Below are 24,358 nucleotides of genomic sequence, written 5' to 3'. Positions count from 1 at the left end.
CTAGCCCTTTCTGCTATGGTAAGCATCCTTATATGTAGATTTGGACTTGAAGGCACAAGAATGATTGTCAAAAGAAGATTGGAACATTTCTAGATGAATTGCTCACACTTCTCTTCAAGTGTGTTGTGGAAAAAAGTTATGTAAGCTGTTATCTAGAGATTGGAAGGAAAAGAAGTAGCAGGGAAGAGGTATGGGAAATGGTAGAAGGTTGTTACTGATGCTCTTTTCTCTTTTTGGTGCTTAAACTGAAATACTTTAAACTGTTAATATAAGCATGTATTTATGTAATTTTCGTTCACCATGATTTATCTGGGCGTGTCTCGATATAGGCATATAAGTAGAGGGGTCAAGAAGGTTACTGATAACGTTTTAGTCTCATCCTGCTACGCCTTCATGGGTGTCTTTTTCAGAGATAATTTTTTGGCAAAAAATTGTGTTTTCTTTCTGATATCAAAGTACCAAGCACAGCGTAAGGGTTACTAGAAAAAAAAACCCCTCAAAACACCAAAACAATTGTTATCATGATAGACTTCAGTTTTGAACAGGAAAAGAATTAGCTATTTTTTTTTAAAAAAAGGCATAATTTTAAAAATAGTATTTTTTTTTCTTCAGAATATTTTGACTGATCCTGGCTTTAAGTTAGAGAAGTTATAGAAAGTAATTTTTCTTTTTTCATTTTGCATATATATCTTTTATGTTCAATTTGAGTGTTACAGCTTTGGTGAAGTTAGTTTTATTCAGTCATGTAGCTTTCCGTTTTATTCAGTCATGTAGCTTTCCGTAGTGTAGTGAAGACACTATTTAAATATGTAAAATTGATTGTAATTTCTCCAAATTGGAAAGTGAGACTTCTAAAGACATATTTAAATTTGTATTTTTAAATTCTTTAGGTTTCAGTTTAATAATCTTCTGATGTTTTGTGTTCCTTCTCTTTGCGTAAAAGCCATTTCTTTGTGTTGTAATTGTGATTGTGGTCATTATGGCATGGATTCTGTTAAATATTTATATATTATATGTAATTTTTTTTTTCTTTACAGAAAACCAACTTTTTGGATGTCCTGTGGAGATACACATCTTTGGCATGGATTATACGTTCACTTTTTTCTTTTTCTACAACCTGAGGCAACAACGTGTGCTACATCTGATAAAAGAATTAATTGTGGGAAAAGTCAAATGGTTATGTCACATTAAGAAACTGATTTAAGAATGTTTATATTTCATGCCAATAATCCACAGCTGGAAAAGATTAGAAGCCCAGTAGTTAAATGAATTACTCTCCTCCTGCCCTCAATTCACAAAGAACAAGTAACCAACATATGTTTTATTGTGTGTTTCCTCATTATTTAGCATTGAATCTTTTATTACACTGAAATCATGGTGTGATGATTGGTAGACTCTCTCCCTAACAAATACCCAACAGCTAAAGACTGTGTGTCAAGATGACCTCTGAGGAAATGACAGCTTCTGTTCTTGTGTCTGTGGTACAGGGTAAAGTGATACCTGCTCAGTCAGCGGGAGATGAAAATAGCGAAAATGCTTTGAACACCAGTGTTATAAAAAGACATAGTGCCAGTCCAGGAAGACAAACCGCGCACACGCTTTCGTACTTACGCAGACTTGAAGAAGAAAGTCTTCAGGGCTCTCTGCCCAAAATATTCTCTCTGGCAAATGAAGCAATGACTGATGACAATAGTAATGAAAACTTCTGGGAGAGGAACAGCTCCATCCCTGATTCAATGGAATTTCTTAATATTAACTGTAACATTGTACAGAAAAACTATAACAGCAGTATTCCATGCAGCCAGTTATATAAACCATGTGATTCTTTAGTAGGGGGAGATGCACGCCTGGAAACTGGAATTCCTGTTTCACTGGAAAGAGCCATGCTTGCTGAAATTCAGCTGAAAATGGATGGACCTTCCTTAAGAAGCCAGTCAGCAGTAAATAAGAGTGAAACTAATGATACTGATAAGGTAGCCTTTTTTCACTTTCATTGTGCTAGTGAAAGAAATATATCAAAGGCTTTATGCAATTTACACAACAGCTTCATTTTGGATAACTGCTTGCAGCCAGTAAGTACGGACGATGATCACATCACTGGTTCTACAGCCTGCACTTGCAGATTAATGGAGTTGACAAATAATTGTGAGAATGGAAATGGGCAACAGTTGTATGATGGTTGTGACACTTTAAGGGATAAGTATTTATGCCTGGAAAGAGCAGCAAGAAAGGTTAAAGTGGCATGCTCAGGTCACAACTTCTGTGGAAATAACTTTACTGGAAGAATGCCCTCCAAGCCCTTTCTGAGCCATTTTGAAGACTGCAGTGATAACTGTGAAGAAGAGATGGAGGAGGATTTTTTTAGAAACAAAAAGGAACGTTCCACTTTATTAATAAGGCGTTTTTGTAAAAATGATAAGGAGGTTAAAAAATCAGTTTATACTGGAACGAGAGCAATTGTTAGGACTTTACCTTCAGGGCACATAGGAACCGTGTCTTGGAATTATGTTGAAAAAAGGAGAAACAGCAGTGGCTTGAAGCATTGTAGAATTACAACAGAACAGCTAACTATAATTCAGTCCTTAATAAAATGGGAATTTAACTCCTTTCTTCAGAAGTCTTTATGGTATGAGGTAAGCTTTTCATAGTTTTTTTTTCTTTGTTTCTGTAAGACTTTTGCTAACCTGATGACCTTCCATTCAACAAAATGCCTTTGACTGACAAACATTTAGTACCACCTAATAGGGTATTTTGGCTAACCATGTTGAACCTCAGCTTTGTGTTGAACGCTGCTTTTTAGAATTGCATATGTTGAATTCTTAAAAACTCATTTTGGTTTAAAATTAGCATGGGGGAATATATATAATTTTACATTTCTATGAAATTGTATTTATGGATAGCCATGCACATATTTATATAATCTTTATTAATTATATGAGATTGTGTCAGTGATAGCGGAAGAATGGACTTGATGGCCCAGGAGCTCCGTGATGATTGTGTCCTCCAATGGTATCCTAATATCCTTCTAGAAACTAATATTTTTCTGTTTAGATAGATGATTAAAAAGCTGTAAGAACAGCTATTCCTCAGTTTTTGTGCTGGGTAGCAAAGCTTTGTGGTGCTGTTCGTTATTGTGATACTGACTATCCTAACCAGTGAAAAGTATATACTTGCTAGTACAGCATGTGCCTGGGCAGGTGCTCACACTGCACTAAAGGAATGATATGAGCTACATATTTATCTAATGTGACATCAGCTCAGTGTATTTCTATAGTCTTTTATGCTTTGTGGTGGGGAGGAGGAGAAGGGAGGCAAGGGAGAACGTTGCATTGCTGAGATCTAGGATAACTTTCACTTACACCAATATGGAAAGGTAAGGATGTATTCAGGATTTTTAGGTGTTTCCAGTTTAACTTAATTGACTTGCCTGCTGTGTCTTTCCGCCACTGCCTCATAAAACCAAGTGTATAACATTTTTGGGTGTGAAAGGTTTAATTTGAGCACTATTGTAGTACATATACAAACACAGAAATAACTGTAATAAATTCTGTCTGTGAGTGAACAGAAGATTAACAAGTACAGTAAAACAGGCTATATAACTACAATGCGGAATGATTTCTTGTGTTGAAACTGCATATCCTAAGTCTGTCTTCTTCCAGATGGACACTTCTGAAATTACTTTTGTACCAACCTCTGTATTTAATCTTGTAACGTGTAATAGGCATCAAGCATTCTTAGCATTAGTTTTCTGTTATTTTAGTATCAAAGATAATTTCTGTAATTTCTATGTGTCTGTGGTTTATGTTATTAGCCTTATAGATGCTTTTATACAAACATGAGATCAATGCTGTGGACTTTTCAAATACTTGTTAAACATGTGTACTGAGTTAAAATAGTGTAATGAATTATGAGCACTTGTAGGAAGTGTTCATGTTAATAGATGAAGGAGAAAGCAGCAAATGAATGTGGTAATTTGTTCTTTTTTTCCCCTTATCTCACCCTTTGAGTATGCATGTATTTGGAACAGCTAAGTGAACAGTAGCTCTGTTTTTCAGGGCAAAAAAGTCAAGAGAAATTCAGTTTTCCTAATGGTACTGGTGTAACAGAGAACAATAAAGACCTTTATGTTTTAAGTGGAAAAATGTGGGTCTCATTGGTGCAGATTTCTAACATAATTTTAGAGCTAATATAGGAAAGGTACTGAATTGTTGTATTGCTTTATTTTTATTTTTTGGCTGTTCCCACCATAGAAGGGTAGGACTGAGGCTTTGGATTACATAGAAGATGCAAGAAATAATACTTTTTTTAATGTAGTATATGAGTACTGTTTTACATATTTAATATACAGATTTAGACTTCTCCACTGTGTAGTTAATGTGCATTGTCAGGGAGAAGATTTTTACGCTTAATTACATTTTTCTAATTTTTCATGTACTTCTTGTAGCTCTGTCCATCCGATAAGGATAAGCATTGCGCTGTGCATGTGTTTAATATGGCTGTTGTGTCTATACATGAGAAACTTGCGTGTCAGTGTCAGAACAATGAATGAGTGCAAGCTCCTCGTGTCAGTATGTCTTAAAGCTGTCCCAAACACCTTTGAAGACTTTGCTATGGAAGCAAATACTGAGAGTGCAAGCTCTGTTAGCTTTGCTTGCACTGGCGCAGTGTGTTCACTTTTTTGGTCCAACTCAGCTGCATTACGTTAGCAATCTGTAGAAATATGGAAGTCATAGTTTCTAGAATCATTGAACCTTTTGTGCCTGTGACACATCAGGTTCATGGTGCTGAAGTCCGCTTCTTTTTTCCTGGTAGGGTGGTGTTTCTGCGGTAGTGTTATATAATACGACAAAAGTATCTGGGTGCAGTATTGACTAAGACATAAAATATGAGCAACTCGCTAGGCTACCTCCTGGGTGATTTTCTCAAACCAGGTGAGTGATCTGGCGCTCTCCAGATGACAGCGTAATTGTGCAACAGCATAGCTGCAATGCATAATAATTGAATTTTGTAGTTAAGCTTATTTTGTAGGTGTCAGTACCATCTTTGCTGTGTCATTACATTCCTGATACCCATAGCCGAAGGTTTAAGAAGCAAGAATTCTGCTGACTTGCGTTTTCTGCAGCTGTTTAGGCTTTATTGACATGCCAAATACAAATGCAACAGCAATTAAAAAAAAACCCCTTAATTATTATCACTATGTGTTTGCAGATAGAATCTTAATTTTTGTCTTATAAAGAAGTGTTTCATAGTTAATTTAATTGGTATAATGTTTTAGCATCTGTGATCACACATTTTTTCAAGTAGGTTAAATTAATTTCAGTGTTTTTATGATTCAAGTGTAAACCTGATTTAATGCAAGGATTCTTGATTTCTTGCATGACTAATGTAAGGATTCTTGTAGTAAGAATTCTTGCTTCCCATACAGTTGACCAGTAATCAGTTGGTGGCATCTGTTAACTAACAGTTAAGGAGAGGAAAAAAGATTGGGAGGTGAAAGAGTTCTACTGCCTTGTTTAAGAAATGTGATATCTGAAATAGTCATCTTGGAAAATACTTTTAAAGGAAACAGAGCCAGGCATAAGTAGTTTTTCCTTTAATACATGGTGTATGTTTGTCTGAAATTTTTAAATTAAATTCTTCAGAATTAGAATTAATATTTTAATTCTGAGCCTGTAAAGAGGTTAATTCCCGATTCCTCTTTCCCCCTCCTCCCCCCCCCCGGGATATCCCAGCAACTCTAATCAATGTATCTTTATGTTGTATGCTTTCTGACATCTCTGAAAATACAATTTATGTAACTCAAGTTGATTCCAGAATTTTTGGTGTCATTATGCTGAAGATGTTGGGATTACAAAAATGACTTTCCAGATAGATTGGGTTTATTGCTGTCAGTCATGGAATTAACATCTGCTTTGACTATTCTCATATCCAATCACACTTACTAAATACAGGAGCATTTTACATTACATGAAAACATATACTTGTATGTTTATGACTAAAAGAAATGTTAATAGTGCTCTGTGTTCAGAGGAGGAGATTTCGTTTGGGGAGGGAAGGAGGGGGTTACTTTTGTCAGGTGTAGGAATTACTAGTAACACTTTATTGTCAATATTTTGTCAGAATGAATAGTGTACCCCTCTTTTTTTATCTGACAGTACCTTGGAAGACACACTTTCCAGTACAAAACATAAAATTTATATAATTACAAGACTTATGCAGATTCTTAAGAAGTAAAAGAAAAAAACTTGGAAGCATCTCATTTACCCTGTGTACTAAAGGCAGTATGAAGAGGCATAAGAGTCTTTGAGTACGTGTTTTGTTTCACTCAGATGACTAATATGATTTGGTGAAGCAGACACACAGCTCAGCGGAGTGGCCACATGAAATCACCTGGCAATAGGAGCATTATTAGTGAAGTCACTGCCAAGCTGTGAGGTTCCCAAGCCACAGAGCAGCCTAAGAAATTAAATTCTCATAGGTATTCTCTTTTCAGTTCCTTTTAAATTGTTTCTGTAGGAGATTCAAGTCTAGATTTGCTGTGCTAAGAAAATAATTCTGATAAGATTACGTGGCTTTTCCACACTTTCTTCTTGCTCCGTATTTAAAAAGAAGAAATTATTTAAATGGACTTCTGGACGTTTCCCTCCCACTTTTGCATGCATACCTGATATGTTACACTGCTCTTTATGCTAAAGTTTATGCTACACTTTTTTATTATAAAAAGATAGTTTGCAATTCTCTACCATATATGGATATTACTATGAATTACAGACAGGTTTGGGGTTTGAGATTCTTTGTTTTCCTGCTTTTAGAAATAAAATTTCTTAGTCCAACAATCTGAAAGGAATTTACAGCAAAAAATGACATAAAGCAAATAAAGCAAGTGGCCTGGGTTCTCTTCCCATTTAACAATTAGTTTTTTCTCTGACTGTGCACGAGTATCCTACCTGTTACTGGTGTTGTCATGTTTCTAAACAAAAAGGTTTATGTTCATACGTTAAAGCAGTTTGAAGGAATGGATGAGTTATCTTGACGGTGTGTTGCTTGTTTATTTGCGTAAGAGTTGCTAGCCTTTCATTTAAAGAAAAAAAAGTTCATGAGTAAAATTGACTAGTTGGAAAAAAATCAGGGAAGGAAGAGAGAAGCCAAATAGGCATGAAATTGTGTTTTCCCTTCAGTAAGTGCTGTAAAAATAAATTGAACTTTGTTAAATGAAGCTCTGTACTTATATTTGCTTTGGGTCGAGTTACTCTAGTTTTATAGGCTAGCTTTAAAAATAGAACTTTTACCTTGTCTGCATAAGTAGTCAATTTTATTGCTATAACGTGTGATAGAGATAAATCTCTTCGTACTTTGTGTTATTTTGTAGTTGCCTTATAGCTTTAACAATTTGGGGCGAAATTATGAACAATGAGTTTTAGCTGTGAGCACACTTATGTATTTAGAGCCAGTAGTGTGGGAGTCTTGGCAAGAGCAACATATTATGTCTTCAGTTTTTCCACATTTTCTGACTTTCCTTCTAGTGACTGTTCATTAACTGTAAAGAAGCATGAAGATCTGTTTTAGAAAATCTCCCTGCAGCACACTGAAGAGTTTATTTTAGAGTGTTATAAAGTTATCCCCTCTTCTAAATTGTTTTTAGTTTTAAAGCTAATTTATCTCAATTACCTGTATGAACTATTGAAAAGTTTTGACTGTTCACTCTGGTATGTATGAATAAAATCTGTCTGTATAAAGATCGCTCTGTTGGTGAGTGGGTAATTAAAATCTAAACTCATGAAGTTTCATATATATTTACTTTATTTTATCTTGCTTTTCTATAGTCTTTTGGAATCTTGCAAAAAATGTATAAAAGAGAGTATAAAAGAGAGTAAGCTTGGGCTGACAAGAATCAATAGGCATATATCTTCTTGGTATGAAATTAAAAAAAAAGGCTTGTAGGAAAATCCATGTTCTTGTAAAATGATACCTGCAGGAAAAAGGCCGCATTATTTAAGGCATCCTCCATGAGATATAAGGCTATTCAGTTTCTTTATTTATGAAAAGTGATTTGATATCATACAGGTATGAGCATCTGGTTACAAAGAATTTTGGTACTGGAAATATTGACCAGTGTGCCAACTGTTTTTTTTTTTTTTTTTTTTTTTTTTTAAAGTAGTCAGTAGTATGTTTTTGGATATAGCAGTGACAGCTTAAAAAAGGGAATAAAAATTGAACATAATGCAGCTGTCAAGTACTATCCAAATATGTATGAACCGGATTATCAAGAGACAGGAAAGCTCCGAGAGTGCTCCCACACCAGTGAAAGCTAATTACATCAGTCCAGCAGTGGGAAGCGTGGTGACTCAGGGCAGTGTGACAGCTCGTAGCTTTCATCGGCAGTGTCGGAAATGGGGCAGCGCTGGGAACATAAACATTCAGTCCTGGCATTCCTAACTTCTCTTTCCCTTTTTGTATGCTCCTAATAACTTCACTAGAAAACTACAAAATTAGAAGCTAGTCTTTATCTGCAAAACACACGTGTCATACAGTGCTTGTACTGAGATGCAAAATTGTGTGACAGAATCCATTTTGTTATCATTTTTAAAACCATAACCAAACAGTCATTTTTAGAATGAAATTAAAGCTTCATGTTTGAAATGTGCTTATCAGTTCTCTAGAGGAGCATGAGAGAGGAAAATCTGTGATCATTCTTACTTATAGATGCTATTCTTGTCCTCACATTTGTAGAAAGTTCAAGAGTCTTCTCATTTATGGAACTGTAATGCTTACTGTACAAAGTTATGATTTTCTTCAAATAATATATACTCAAAGATAGATACCTACAAATAAATGTGCTGTGACAGTATGGGAATATGCAACAGTAACAAAGTTTGTTTTTATTTTGAAATCAGCATATGCACCTGCTATAGGACTCTGAACAATTTAATTAACTGGAGATTTTTCTTAGCTTTTCCAGTAACTATAATGCCTGTTGACTATTTCCAGTGTTTGGACTTCATAATAAAATTAATATGAGCTTCTTTTGAGATGATTAAAAGTGATTCTTATACTCTCCATGACTATTTGGATTTTATTCTGCTGACACTTTTAAAATTATTTTCAAAAAAATCACAGATACAGACCTTCATTAGTAAAATACGACCGAAACAAAGTATGTACTATAGCTGCACTGGTTTGATATTGTAACAATCTTAGTTCTTTAAGTGTTCAGGAATTTTCAAGTATTAAAGAATGGATGAAATTCTGGTCATACTGAAATCTGCTTAAAAATCTCTTACTGGGCAATGTGACTTGGAAGGAAAAAAAGAAGTATGTACAAAACACTTATAGGCTTCATGGGATCCAGAATTTTACGTGAAATCTTTTAATAAACAAATGAATTCCAAACTCTTACATTAAACAGTTTTGAAACTATAGTTTTAAGCTGAAATTGTCTATATGAATATGTATAATGCACTGAAAAAACAATCAATCTGGAAGGATTAACTTGATACTTAAAACCTCCTTCCATTGTTAGCTGCAGATAGCAGTAACCCTTCAGTTGCACAGGCTGTTCATCTTACCACTTACTGTTCATCTTACCACTCCGTTTAGAAGCCCTGCTTCTGGACTTGAACCTGTGGTCCTAGGTATCTTACAAACAAGTGATGGTCTCAGCTGTTCTGTAGACACAGAGACAGGTAGTTGCAAATGATCTCACTCAGGCATTGGGTAAGAAGAATTACTGCCAAACTCTTTCATGCTGTGGCCTGTCAGCAGGCTTAGTTAGCTCTGTGCTACACTCTAGTCTGCAGCATAGACATGGCCTAAGTTTCTAGTGGTTAAAAAAAAACACAAACAGTTTTTTGACCAGCATGAACTGTTAATCTGTTTGGTGGTTTTTGGAGATACATGCATAAAAGCAAACAAAAACTAAGGTAATTTTTATATATGTATGTATCCAATCAATAGTAAAATACTGTTAGTCTGAAATAAGGTCTTAATAATAATTCTGTATAGTTTGTCTCTTGACAAAACCATAAGAAAGTATCTGAGCCATGGAGAATTGTTGTAAACATTATTGTCATTTGGGCTGAGAAAAAGACCTCTGAGAGAAAACTGCCTTCAGTCTCCTCCATTTTAAATTAGGAGTTTGTTGTCTTGAGTAACTTTGCAGACTTAGAGCATCATGCTACAAGCTTGAGGCAATTATAATTCTGCCCTGTGCATGTGCAATATATTTTACTTTATATAAGCACAGTTCTGTTGCCATGGGAACCATAATACTGGACTTCCTATCGTTTACTATCTTAGTATTGCACTAAATGGTTAGTGTTTTTAAGGACAAATGTGTTTTTGAAGAAGAAAAAGGTTATTTCATGAACACTTGAATATTTGCCCTTTCTGAGCTTTACATGTATTCTGACTCACCTGCATCCTTTTGAAATTCGCACCACTTAAAATAGACCAAAGGAGAACTCTAGAAATGCAAAATTTTTTGGTATCTGAACATTTCATTGACATCTAGTGATTTGCTAACAGCGTGAAGGAGGTTTTGGTGTCTCTGTTAATGTCATCTCAATAGATTGCGATGACATAGAGGGTTGGTAGAGTTTATCTGCAAACTGGAAGTAAAGCAGGGATCATATGTAAAACAGCAATGTATTAATTTTCCTATTCTCTGGCAGTCCAGAAATACAATTGGGCTGCTTTTTGCTTTTTTTTTTTTTTTTTTTTTTTTTTTTTTCTTTTTTTTAAGCAGTAGGTGGGGGTGGACTTTTACAGTAATTTGAATACTTCCCTTGAGCAGCAGAGTTTCTTAAGCTTTCATCTTCAGCAGACATTTGTGAATCATTTCATATTTAATTTACCTTGCCCAGTGTTTCTGTGCCATTGGTTTGGAAAGACTGTGAATCCAACCTTTGCAAATGGTAGATCACTTCTGAGTCATTTTTTAGTTTTGAACATGCTTCTCATCACAGTTTAGCTTTGACCAGCTGTTTCCTGTTTTTCCTTACAGTGGTTCAGCTGTTGAGGAGATAAATGTATCAATGGTTTATTTCAGAATTAAAATTACTTTTATAAAATGATGCAAAATTAAAACTAATAAATTGGGTACCATTAAAAAGTAAAGGTATGGTGAAATTCAGAAGATGAAGTTGTGCTTGCTGTACCTAGAAGATTTTTAATGGATTAAAAAGCTTTTGCTACACAAGGAACTCTTTTGATGCAGGAAAATAAATCCATCATCAGAAACACTAGAGTGATTATCTTTGTGTGGGGGATTTGGATATATGTGACTGAATTTTTTCAAGCAGTTCCAATGCAATATTTTTGTGTCCCTATGGGAATGTCTTGGTTTATTTGATCTCTGATCTGCATAATAACCTGACCAGTACATGCATAAGTTTTTTTTCAGGGTTTGTCATAATTTGGATAGTGGATATGTTGTTTTTGTAGTCGTACAAACTGTTTGGGAATTTTAGAACTGACTTTGTATATGTGTTTTTGCAGCATAAACCAAAGTAGTTCTTTGCTTTTTGTTTTAGTTATTTTTTTCCATAGTGAAGTTCTCCATATACAGGTAGCAGCTGTATCTTGTCCTGGCTTCAGACATCTTTTTCAGGACCTTTACATGAGTTATTTACTAACCAGGAAGGTGTTCATATAGATAGTAAGGGAGCCACTGCCTTGTCCTCCGTCTTCAGGATTGAAGTTGTCGCTGTGTAGGATTACGTAAGGATCACTTGTTGCTCCTCCTTGTTTGACCTGACGTAGAAGGCTGTTCTGTAGCAGCCAGCATCGCCTGTCCCTTGCGGTGCTTTTGTCCTTCCTGTGACCTGCGTGGCCAGATCTTAGTCTGCACCCCCTGACATAACGGAAAGCACACAGCGAGAGGCAGTTGACATCATGTCAACTCCAATGGCTAGTGAGCCTCACTCCCTTGATTGAAGGCTTTGAGTATTTTATACCTGTTAGGTCATTGAGTTTATCAGTGGGTAGCAGAGGAAGAACTGGGGCCTTGTCTGTGATGAAGGTCCCAGCCCCAGAATTGTAGAGCGTGCGTTTGCTCCTCTGGGCAAGGTGCTCTTTCCCTAGGCTGTTCTTTATCTTTGCCCATTCATAGGCCCTACCTCAAACCATTTTCTAGGGCTCTGCAGAGTTCTAGTACCAGCTGTGATAACCTGTATCTCTCGGGGTATGTTCTAGCTGTTGCTATTTGAAAAAGACAGCCCTACAGCTTGCACTGCCTTTGTTTTGTCATGGTCTTTTCAGGCTCCTTCTCCCAGGTTCCTTTAGGAAGATGACCCAAAGATCCGCTCTCCCTTTCTAGGCTTCCTGAACCTGGAAGTCTGCATGGGGCTTCTCAGCGAATTCTGGGAGGGGAGGCGGAAATGTGTGGAGAGTTTTTTTGTTTTTTGTTTTTTAAAATTCTAGCTTTTTGTATCTCCTCCTAACTAGCTTTGCTCTTTTTACTTCCAAGTCTATCAACAGCAGTCTGTTCTTGCTCCCCAGTGTCATTCTTGAACTTGCCTTCAGTGTTTTGTTAACAGGCTTTAGCTTGCTTATTCTTCCTACTCTGCTGGTCTTTATGGAGCCTTCTTTACCCCTCAGTCTTCTGTATAGAGGAAAGCTTCCCAATATATTTCTCTCCAGTTTTTTACTACTGGATAGTGTTTTTCATACCGTTCACTATCTACTGTCATGATCTACTCTTTAGCTGAGCCTAATAGTTAAGGCCATAGTTCCCTCTTCATGCAATTGTGTTGCCTGTATGGCAGTCCTGCTTTGTTAGGTTATGTTAGCTGTGTTGAGCTCTTACCTCTTTGCATATGGCATCTGTACCATTTACAGTTATTATATTTTGGTTTGAGCATTTTTCTGCCTCTTCCTTTCCATGTTCTCTTCAGAATTTTTTCCAGGAAAGTTTAGTAAACAGCATTTTGACTTTACATTAGATGATTGCTATGCACATGGTTGTGGTATTATGCTTTCAGACTGGAATTGGCTTTCGAAAAGAGCTGGTATTTTGGCTGAAGTTAAATGCCCATTTCAACATAGTATCATAGCGATTATTACATTTGTAATATGTGAATACTCTATTTTTTTTTTTTTACCAGTAAAAAAGATGTGTTTGTTCCTTAATCTTTATATTAGGAGTTAATGACCAGATTCCTCTGATCCTTGCCTATTTTCTCCAGTCTGCCAAGAACACAAGGAAGGCAACAGTCAAGATGAAAGCAAATTTGCAGGGAATATCCATCTGGTTGTGACTCAGTTGGAGCTGAGGGGACAAAAAAAATATCTTCATTAAGTAAAAGAAGTGGAAATTCATTTGACAAAATTTCCTAATGAGATATAAAAGGTTAACTGAAAGAAGTAGTGAAAAGGAGCCAGTGAACTATGAAAAGTTTGGAAGGAAAATAAAAGAGATAGTTGACAAAGAGTCTTTTGAATTTTGCAGCTTTAAAAATATAGAGGAAAAAACCAAAATCTTACTTCCAAACCTAATAAGAAGTAAATGCTTTGCTCCTTTTCTGTGGAAATAAGACATATCTAAACCAGTGCTAGTACTATCATGATTGATCTATGTGAAAGTCACACTTTCAAGTAGAAGTATTAGTAAAACTGAAAAGAATTTGGAGAGAGGTTTTTAGTCATTGTTTGATTTCTAAACCGTTATGAACGGAGGCACTCTGGTAAGGCTTGGTGTGACAAGGCTGAGCATGTGTGGCAAGGGTCAGATGGGTTGTTTTGCTAGTTTGTTGGGTTTTTAATTAGGTGGTGTTTTCTAGGTTTTTTTTTTTTTTTCCAGGAATATTTTCTGCTATGGAAGGTATCTGATTAAAATAATATACTTCATAATAATGTTTTTTTTTTTTAAAAAAAAATCGCATCTGTAAGTTGACAAAAGGAGTTTTGAAGTCTGAAGTGTGAGAAAAAACTAGACTTAAAGTTCTTATCTGAGAAGTAAATGAAATCCTCGTATATGGTGCAGTTAAACTTAATTTTGGAAAGGTTGAAATTCCAAAGTTTCTTATAAGACTAAGATGAGGCATATCAGAAAATTTAACATGACTATTGATACCTGAGTCTCTCTCCTTGCTTCCCAGATTCTTAAAGGCTACAACCTCTTGCCCATAAAGAGGAGCACAGCTTCTAAATTCAGCTTGCTCATGTATTAGTATCATCATGGTAGCAGCAGCAGCACTTAACTGTGTGCACGTGCAAGAAGAGGTGTTTGATTGCTTAGGTGACATTTGTGTATGCTGCATAGCTTGGAAACCCATGCTGTACAATTTGGCTGAATCAAATGGGTAAGTTTGTGGTTTTTAACTCAGATGAGATTATTTTCTGCATGTTCTGTTATTAAATAAATATTATTCCGACCGAAATCTAAGACGATGTAGACCATAATGTGATCTCCTTTTTTGGGAAACAGAAGAAAAAGTTAATGTTAAATATCATTTTTTGAGAAGTGAAAATATCAAGTCCCAGAAGATTCCTGTGAGCCTTGTATTCCTATCCTGTAGTCTAACTCATCCCTCTGCTCCAGTACATGTCCAAGCAGTCCTGTTTCTTTGCTTCCCTTTTCGCTGTCCTGCAACCTGTAGTGGCTGCATGGCACAGTGTGCCTGCATGGTAATAGAACAAGTGCAGTTTTTCCAGATACTTCTTTTTGAAAAACCCTTGCCTTATGTCCAGGCCAAAATATTGAGATGTTAAACTCTTCAAGACTCCTTAAGACTGGGAAACAACTTCCTAATGAATTGTCAAGATTATAATTTCTGAGAAAATAAGTAGTTTATAATAACTGCCGTATAACAAGGAGTAATTGTTTAGGGCGTACGCGTATAGAATAAATTAATCATTACTGTGTAACACTGAAAGCTGTATTCTTTTTTCTTCTGGATGCTTCCCTCTCTCTGAAATTGTTTTTTGCAAGAAGAAAGGTCCATAAATTTAAAAATGGATTAAACACTGAGCAGTTATTAACAGGAAATTTGAAACCGCAGTGTTCTGTGATGTGGCAGAATGTTGTTGCCATTGGACAGTCTGAGGTTTCACATTTTCTTATACTTTCCTAATTTTTAATTTATACATTTTATGATGGTAAGCAAGTCATTCAAATCAATTTGTCCCTATCACAAACTACCTGTTTACTGAAGAACATTACCCATTTTTCCCTATTGTTTGGCCTTTTGTGATAGAGAGATTCTCTTTATTAATATGTCTGTTACCAGATGTGGTCTGGCTGTTGATCCTCCGCATTTATTAACAAAAGACCTAAGTATGAATGAGGGTAATAAAAGAAATGCTACTTTTTATTTCCTGTCTGAGTCAAGTTTAATGCTAGGATTGCAAAACTTTGTAAGTCACTGGTTCAAAGACTGGCCTGTTTGCTACTTGTTGCAAGTTGCTACTGTCTAACCAGCTGTTGACATTATGTCTAAAATGGTTGCTCTGTCTTGGTGTATTACCATGGACAGATACAAATGATCCGGCTCCCATTAATCAAGAAGGCATGGAGGCTTGAACTGTACTTTATCAGAGCTGATCCTTCCAAAACAAGGGGGAGATGCTGTGAGAAAGCTTTACAGTAATTTATGTTACACAACTTCTTTGAAGGTAGAATTCACATTTTAATACTATTCAAAAGCATTATCGTCAGCATTTTTAAATATGGATATTTACATTAGACACCCATGATTCATGATTAGTCTACTGGATAAAATTATCATGATTTTAGAGATAATGAATGTCTGATATTTCTCATAATCAGACCAGCTACATTTCGAAGTCTTGTTGTGGATTTACAGGTTAATTGGAAAATTTGGGCCTAAATTCCACTGAACCACTGTGTTTGAAAATGTTGACAAGACTGCTTTCTGTTTGACTGCAGCATCTGTGTAACTGTCATCATTGATTTCCACTTAGATCTGGTTTGTATGTGTATACAGATATATGCATGTAAGTGTGTGTTTTTTGTATATGTATATATATATTTTGCCGAATCATAAGTAACCGTATATATATATGATGCCCATAATGATAAAGTCTTTGTCTAGCTGTGGTCCTTTCGACAATACAAGTTATTTCATTAGAGAACATGGACAAACTATAGTGGCAGAATAATCCTTATGCTATCTTTATCTGCAAACTGTGTCTCTGCAAGGATAGTTCTGCAAGTATAACTTCACTTGCAGAGCTATATTAGCATCTCCTTGCTAGGACAGCAAAGGCCAGGGTTTCAAAACACTTCACAGATGTCTATGTTGATTATCATTTTGAAAATGTATTCCTTATTCTGTACCTTGATTGCACCACGTATCTTTTTATGTGTTGTGTTGAAACAGTATATAGCGTAACTTCTACACTACTGTTGAAATGTATGAAGTTAGAAGAAAAACAGAAGTTTGATCTTTTTTATCGATGTCACTGAATTTTGATAGTATTGCAAGTAAAATGTGAGGCATGTGCCATCTGGTGGATAAAATTATTTATACAGTTTTATTGGAAATCTTGTTATATTTAACAAGCAGATTCTATTAACATTTTAAATCAATTTTTGTTCTGTGTTGCAATATCTCTTTAAATTGACATCAGTGGTTATTTCTGTAGTCAGAGGTAAAGGAAAAAAATTCTGAAAGCTGAATTCTTATTTCAAAGATAAACTGAAATTCCAAACTTGGTTCCTGTATGTATCACATTGTTGCTAGGAAAAAAAAAGGGGGGGGGGCGGGAGTAACCATTTTTACCCCACTTTAAATACTAATTTTAAAGGTTTTTAAATGGTCTGTTAGCCAGAGATCTTCTCAGCATTGCCTTGCTCAAGCCCCTGCCTTATTGCAAATTATGGTCTGTTTGGCATAGTCTTTGCAAGAAAACTGGAGATTGCTCTGCCTCTGCACCAGCATGGCAGGTGAGGCTGGAGTAGCCTTCCAGAGCTGCCATGGTCTTGGCATACAGTGGCCTTCAGATTGCGTTGCCTGCAGCTCAGAAGTGCTTTTATCCAGCAGTTTGGGGTACAGGTTCATCAAGTAAGTTTTGTGCAGAAGGCTCTGCTTTTGAAAATGTTAGACTGCTAGTGGGGGTGAATGTAGACAGCGCTTGGGTATTTTAAAAACCTAGATTAGGAAGATCAAGTAGAGAGTGTCACCAGTATTCGAATACTGTTCTTTTCACACAAATGTGTGCATGACATCAGGATTTACACTTCAGGGTTGTTTACTGAATAGACAGAGCGTGGCAACACACAGTCAATTTATATTGATTCTGATAGGAAACTTCTCTGTGTTGGGGAATAGTTCTAATTCTTTACTGTTTTAGTGGACAGGGAGGAATCTAGCATCCTGTTACATATTGGAAGGCTGTTATTGTGACTCCCTCATTTTTTTTCTTTAGACTGAACAGACCTAATTTATTCATTTTGTTATTTTTTCTGAACTTACCATTTCAGAAAATAATTGAAAAATGACTTCATGTGTCTTTCATACTGTGATGTACTACAGATTTGATCAAATGAAAGCGACTTCATTCTTATGGTCTGAAAAGGAATGAATTATTCATATATATTGTAATCGATGCCTGTGTGAAATGGAGTTGTCATCACCAGGTCATGTACACTTATCTTTCCCATTAGTGAAGGTAATGGCAAGGAGAGAGCTGAAATATGACACAATGGAAAAAACAGGTAATGCTGTTGCTTCTGCACAGTCTTGATCTCACACAGGTAGTTCAGGTATCTGTGCTGTGCTGCACAGCGTTCCCAGCTCTGAAGGTTTGTAAGTTCAGTCATGACACACACACAAAATGGAGATTTAATTGCACATGGAAACACTTACAGTTTGTTTTAATACTGGAAGTAGCCAGCTTCTTTAGAAGTATTTTAAATTATACTTTTTGACAGTAGATTTACTTTTATAGACTTAGATTTATAATGTGATTCAAATTTAATGGCTCTGTTATTTTTCTTGCAACTAATTTATTTCTCAACATTCAAAGAAAAATAACATTTAAAAATCTAGAAGAACAAGTGTTCACATTATTTGCAAAAATCACAGTTAAATGTTTTTGCACCTCCATATAACTGAGCTTATTTCTGAACTAAGCTGCTTTGGCACTTTGTGTCAAGTATTTTATGAAGGAACAGCATGTACAAGCTCACGCCCCTATTAACTGTTTCATTGGTTGGGGAGTACATGTTCAGTGCAATGTTCAGTAGAGCAGTGCTAAAATGGCTACAGGTTTGTGCTTCTCTGCATGGTCCTGTACTCTTTCAAACAAATATTTATGCTATATTGGGATCCAGTTCTTCAGTTTGTGCCCTGAGTCTTACTGTGCCTAAAATGTTTTATGTGGTTATTTACCCTCAAAAACTCACAGGACTGCAGAGGATTCAACAAACACTGGGATCTAAAGTTGCTTTGAAAAGATCCTTTCCTTCAGTTTTGTAAGTGCTTTCCACTTGCTGTTGTCTTCTTTCCATGAGATGCTGAATGAGTACTTTCATATTATATTAAAAAAAATCACATTTTCCCCCAGTCTGATTGGACAGTCAGACAAAAGAGAAATAGAAGTGAATTCTGGCCTGAAACAGGCTAAGAGATTCAAAAAAAAAAAAAAAAAAAAAAGTGGGTTAGATATGTTTTCCTAACATCCTTGGGAAAATTTTTTTTTTAAGGTACTTGAAAGGAATTCTTAAGGATTCCTTCAGGCAATTTATGGTGAAGTCCTCCTCCACTTTCACTGAAGAGTTCAGTAGAAGTTTTTTCTTGTTTTCATTTCCAACTTAAGAGGCACAGTTAGGGACGTAAGTCTTTTTTCACCCTATGAAACCAAGCAGAAGAGTTACCTCAGTCCCATTCATTTCTTTAAAGGCTTTATGATGGACTGTAAATAAATTAATTTGAATCCCAATTTTTATTTAGAAAAATAAGGTCCTAAATAGAGAATTCCATGTTGTAAATGACAAAATTCACTTTTCTGAGAAGATGTCTCCCTTTACCAAGTTGAGAATCTTCACAAAGTGGTTTAGAATTAGAGGCTCAGTATTTTACTGCCTTTCTTCTACAAACCATACAAAATACGCTTTCCCTGAGGTGAATTTGCCAGTCATGGCCCCAACCTCCATGGCTTTCTGTGCTTATTTGGCTTGGACAGAGGTGATGTTTTATTTTGGATAGAGTCCTATGTCATGACGGCTATGTGTATTTGAATATAAACAAAAAGACAATAATCAGATGCACTCCAGGCAAATTATATGGATATGAAAAGAAAGATTTATTCAGATTTCTTTGTTTTGTTGCTTAAAATGTTATCTATTTGAAAAATATTTTTAAAATGGTATCTATATATGTATAGTTACATATATTTGTATATAGATGCACACATATGTATGTAGTTATGTATGTAGTTATGTAGTTTTGCTCTTGGTAAAACTACAAAATGAAACATGGTTTTCATGTACAAAGCAGTGCAAACAGTGAAGGAGATAGATCAGATTGTAAGTGCAGATTTAAAAATGGAGATTTTCAGTCTATACTGCTATGTATTTCAAGCAAGTATAGGTTTTAAATTAGGAGCTTTTACAAAAGCTCAATCAAACCCTGATGCAAACTGTGAATAATATGTTTGTATTTTAGAAGGTTGGAGAGAATGTTATTATGTAGCTTGATGATTTCTTTTCATTATTATCCTTAAGAATTGAATAATTTCTTCAAAACCAAAGCTGGACTTTTTCTTAATTCTAAACTTGAAGATATCAGTGCACAGAAGCTTGGAAAAGTAAGTTGTTCATTGAGATACTGATATCTGGAAATTCTCAGGTGATAGATTTTTGTATATAAAAGAGGAATTACTTTTCCTCTAAAGCATAAGAGTAGGAAGCGGTGATAAAATAAAAATTACGAATGTTTCCCAACTGCATAAATTGCTAAGAAAAAAGGGATTTTGACCTACATTTTGACCTGCTAACCAAAGATACTGTACAGTAATTTCAAAAAACATCATAACATTGCTTATTAAAATCTTTATCAGCAGATTTTATAACGTTGGATATCAGATGCAGTGTTGGAAAAAACCTGATTGCCGGTTTGACTTTCTGCTATTTGAATAAGATTTTGAGCAAAGCTTTTTTTGCATGTGTTTGTACCATTGTCGTGGCTGTAGAAAACAATTTTCCTACCAGTAGGTGGAATCAGACGAAAATCTTAACAGTTAAGCACAGTGTGTAGCTGTATTGTCTGGTCTGGCCAAAAGAAATAATCTGAGTAGCTCCAGTTTGCAGTTCTCAAATAGTAGCAGCTTTCCAAATACCATTTAGCTCAGAATATATATTTATATTATATTTACAAGTAGTATAGCTTTGATTCTGCTTACCTGCATGCCAGAGTGCACATATTATATGATGTTTACCACTGTCAGATTGTAAAACATTCTCTGGGATGTCTTCTTACAGCCTTGTTCAGCTATTTTCTAGAATTTCTTTCTGTTGACTTTATGGGCATTACCTTAACGAAAGAAAATCCACAACTGACCAGTAGGCAGTTTCTTCCAGGCAACTTTTTTTTCATAAATCTTAAATCTACCAGTATTAAAATTACTAATATTGACCTATATGATCCAAAAAGTAATATGCCAAAAAACTTGGGAAAATATGAACTTCATAGGCAGTATTTTAGAAAATAACCATCATTCTACTTCTTCAAAATTATATTTGCTTTCAGTCTTCTTTTATGACAAAAGCTGGCATTATAATTTCTTTTCTTTATATGACTCAGAAGTATTCAGAAGAAAAAAAGTGAGGAAAGGGAACGAAGGTTTCCTAACTATATTGTGTGTATAAAGTTGTGGCAGTGCTGATACTTTGTTAATGTGATGTGTAATTATTAAGAAGTTAACAGGATTGTCACGTGTTTGTATTTCCTCTGAAAAGTCTGAGCCGTTGCGCAAAACTCGATCTAAGAGTGACTGACTCCTACAGCAGCATATCTTTACCCAGCTCATAGAGATATGAAATCCCTTGGAAAGGTCATATAGTAAGCAAAGGTTCACCTAACCTTGTAATTGTGGCAGGTGAGGGAGAGTTGTCCAGTGAAGAGATGGATACTGGAGGCCAGAAGTTACCGATTTTACTTCAGACTCTTCCTCTGAGTAGTTCTTACTTTGGAAATGTTATTTACATACTTATTTTCTTCACTTCTGTCGTATTTGTAAAACTATATTAGTATTACTTACTGGCTTTGGGGTATAGTTTTCCCACCTCCTGAGCCTTTTGGAAAGTAAGAGAAAAAATCATCTAATTAGTAGAAGTAGTAATTTTCAAAAAACTTTAGAAATTAGGAAATGCAAAATAAAGAAAATATTAAAGTCATTAGTAATAGACATTTCTGGCAATGTTTTAGCACAGTTTTTCCAGTTGGTCTTTGTCAGGTATAAAAAGCTCAGGCTACACTTCAGTCTGTTTTTATGAATTCCTCTAAAATGGCCTCCTGGATTTTTGTCTTCCTTGTTACCAGTAATTTTATGAGTTGGAGAGTTCCCATTTATGTTCTTGGAGGAAATAGTTTTTCATGGGAATGTTTTTCTCCTTTCACTGAGGAGAAACTTTCCAGGGACAGTTTGGGTCAAATCATATTTGTGATGAAAAGCTTAAGTTACTGGAGCTCAAAATATAGCTCTCTCTTTCTCAGTGAGGGGACTGGACTACTTAGCATGTTGTAAATGCACGTCTTGGTACAGACCCAGGTTCCATAGAGTCTAAGAAGCTAAAGCCCTTTGGGAAAAACTTACACAGGCAAATTTCATGAAATATATGTAGAAGAACTTGTAACACCGGAGTTCTGCATCTGGATTTTTCTGCTTTGGTACAAGCTTGGCAAGCAGACCAAAGAGGATATGTTGGATGTTGTTTTGATTCCTCCCCCCAGCTAATTCTGTATACTGTAGTACCATTTCTTGCAGATTTGTGCTCTCCTCCAATTGCATTCATATAGAGAAGCAGAAAGCTAATGATGTGTATTTAATAGTTTGCAGGAAATGTGTGCATTTCTTCCATAGTATAGCACAAATTGTCTGCTCTTTGTGGTGTCAGAGCAGGCCAATGGTACTGCAATTAAAGCTATGTTTCAACGGACAGACTCTTAAAGCAAGAGTCAGTATAGTCGGTCTTCTACGGAGATGGTTTGTTCTCCTTGGAAAAAGAACAAAGCCAAATAATAGTGTGGGTCAGAGCACCTTCAGCTTTTTGTCAAGAAAAGCCTGCAGCTGGGGAGAATGTCGTCTTCTGCTAAAGCAAGTTGCACCAGCAGTTGCGCATGCACTGGCAAAAAAACTCTTAACTGTCATCCCTCAGGCATTCTGCAGTGGTTTGTTTACCTAAAATTCCTTGACATTAGTGAGAAAACAGCTTTTCTTCTGAGGATTAGTATAATAACAAATAACAAAAATCTGTTGGTGTGGAGTGGAGGGAACAAAATTGTTAAATTGTTGGATACAGATGAGTGGAATCCATTGTAAATCTTCTCATATCATTAGGTTGTTATGTTGGGGCACTGAAAGAACAAGGAAAGCCTATTTGACAGGAGAATTATTTGGTTTTCTTGCTAACCCTGTGCTAAGACAGAGAGAGCAATGATGTCTTACTAGTGCCTGCCTCCTGGCTGCTTCAGGCATGTCATCACTTATATCTAGTCCTGCATGTGATACTTGGAGTTCCTGGTGAGATCTTAGAAGCAGCTCAGGCGTGAAAGCTTAAAGAACTGATACTTGTCAACCTTCTTCGCCCAGTCTTTTTTTGTGCAGGAAGGCACTTCAGGGCATTGTGAATTTAGTTAGACAAGCCTGTTTGTGTAGCGAATAATACGTGTAGGGCCTTGGGGACATGGTGATCTTCAGTACAACTGATAGCATTACCAAACTATACATGGAATTTAGATACTGTTTTGTTCTTCTGCACAAGCTGTAAGTCCCCAAAGAGGAAAGAGAATTTCATTGTTTATCTGCCAGGAGTGCACTTAAATTGTATTTGAACAAATCTGTTAGACTTTTGTTTTGTTGGGACTGCCAAGAACAGATTGGCTGTCTTGAAATACTTCTTTGCGTAGTGGATCATGCTGCACATTAAAGAAGCTTAAAAGAGTAAAGGAGTTTCTGTACTAGATGGTATCAGGGTTAACACTATTCAGGTACTGATGTAGTCCTAGGCCCTTAGAGTGAAGGTTTTATTGCGGACTCCAGGAGTTTGGAATTTTGAGGTCAAATTATGTCTTTTGAGCAGGTACCTTGTTCTAAATTTTCCAAGAACACTATCGCAACCATTGTAAAGCAGTAATTTTGAAAAGAATGTAGATCTTTACGGCCAACATGCATATATGGGTAAAGTTCCAGGTTCTACAGCTGCTAATCTGTTGATTAGTTTTTAAGTTACTTCTTTTTATTTATTTTATTAGTTTTCTTGTCACTTCACTTTTTTCAAAGCCATTTTGCTAACAGATAGCTGTGTCCTTTAAAATGTCCATATACGTGAATGTTAGTGCAGTATGAACTAAATGTCTGTACTTCTCCACCAACAAACTTCAAATGTACCTTTGAATAAATTCTATTGTAATTAAGAAAAGTGATTAAAATTGCTTTATCCTAACTTTATTATGTTCACTAGTTTCCTTAATCCAGAAGGACTGCTGTTTCCCTGCTTTACAGTGGAATAGTAGCTGTCACTGGGATTGGAGAGGTTATAGAAAAGATTGGCATCTTTTCATTCGTATATGTAAAAATAGGGCTACCCTTTAAGGAGAAAGTATTTTTGCTAAAATGAAGGAACAGGCTTGTCATGTAAGATGTCCATTTTCTGTGTATCAGATCTGGAAACAAAACTATCTGTAGCCACTTCTCTTTGTATCCAGTGAACTTCTGGCAGGCCAACTAAGGATGAATGGCTGTTTTTTCTAACGTGTGCTTGTAAGACATGCATAGTTATAGGGGATTCCTTTGAAGAGCTATTCTGTGCTGCAGACCTCAGCTTGATTAGGAGTGTATCCAGCATGTTTCCTGTGGGAGAGGTATCTCAAGATATTTATGAGATATGCCCCTATCAAACATACTAGATTTTGATTGATGTTCTTCCACAGAGTAGATCAGTAGCTAGAAAACAGAAAGCAGAGTATATGCACCTACCATGTGTTGCCTTCCTGCTTAGAAACACAGACACTGTTGGGCGTGAGTTAGGTAAAGAAGAAATAGGACTGCAACCTTCTCCCTCAATAATTTCCGCCGCGGACTGTCCTTCCATTGTACTGGTTGTGTTGCCTTCTGCTCCAACATCATTGACCCATCCATGTTTCCCAATAGTATAATGAAATTTCTGCATGTGGAG

General features: G+C 35.9%; 1 protein-coding gene across 4 annotated transcripts in view; it reads left to right on the top strand.

The window, feature by feature from the left end:
• Window positions 1–24,358, top strand: part of PLCE1 (phospholipase C epsilon 1) — a 169,640-nt gene that overhangs the window by 21,258 nt on the left and 124,024 nt on the right. For all 4 annotated transcript variants that reach the window (XM_064514040.1, XM_064514041.1, XM_064514038.1 and 1 more), the window contains exon 2: window positions 1,038–2,633. In XM_064514040.1, the coding sequence (XP_064370110.1) occupies window positions 1,440–2,633 (1,194 nt within the window). In that variant the 5' untranslated portion in view covers window positions 1,038–1,439. The remainder of the gene's footprint in view (window positions 1–1,037; window positions 2,634–24,358) is intronic.

Source organism: Dromaius novaehollandiae, chromosome 6, assembly GCF_036370855.1.
Source record: "Dromaius novaehollandiae isolate bDroNov1 chromosome 6, bDroNov1.hap1, whole genome shotgun sequence".
Lineage (NCBI taxonomy): Eukaryota > Metazoa > Chordata > Aves > Casuariiformes > Dromaiidae > Dromaius > Dromaius novaehollandiae.
This window is presented reverse-complemented; position numbering and strand designations above follow the sequence as displayed.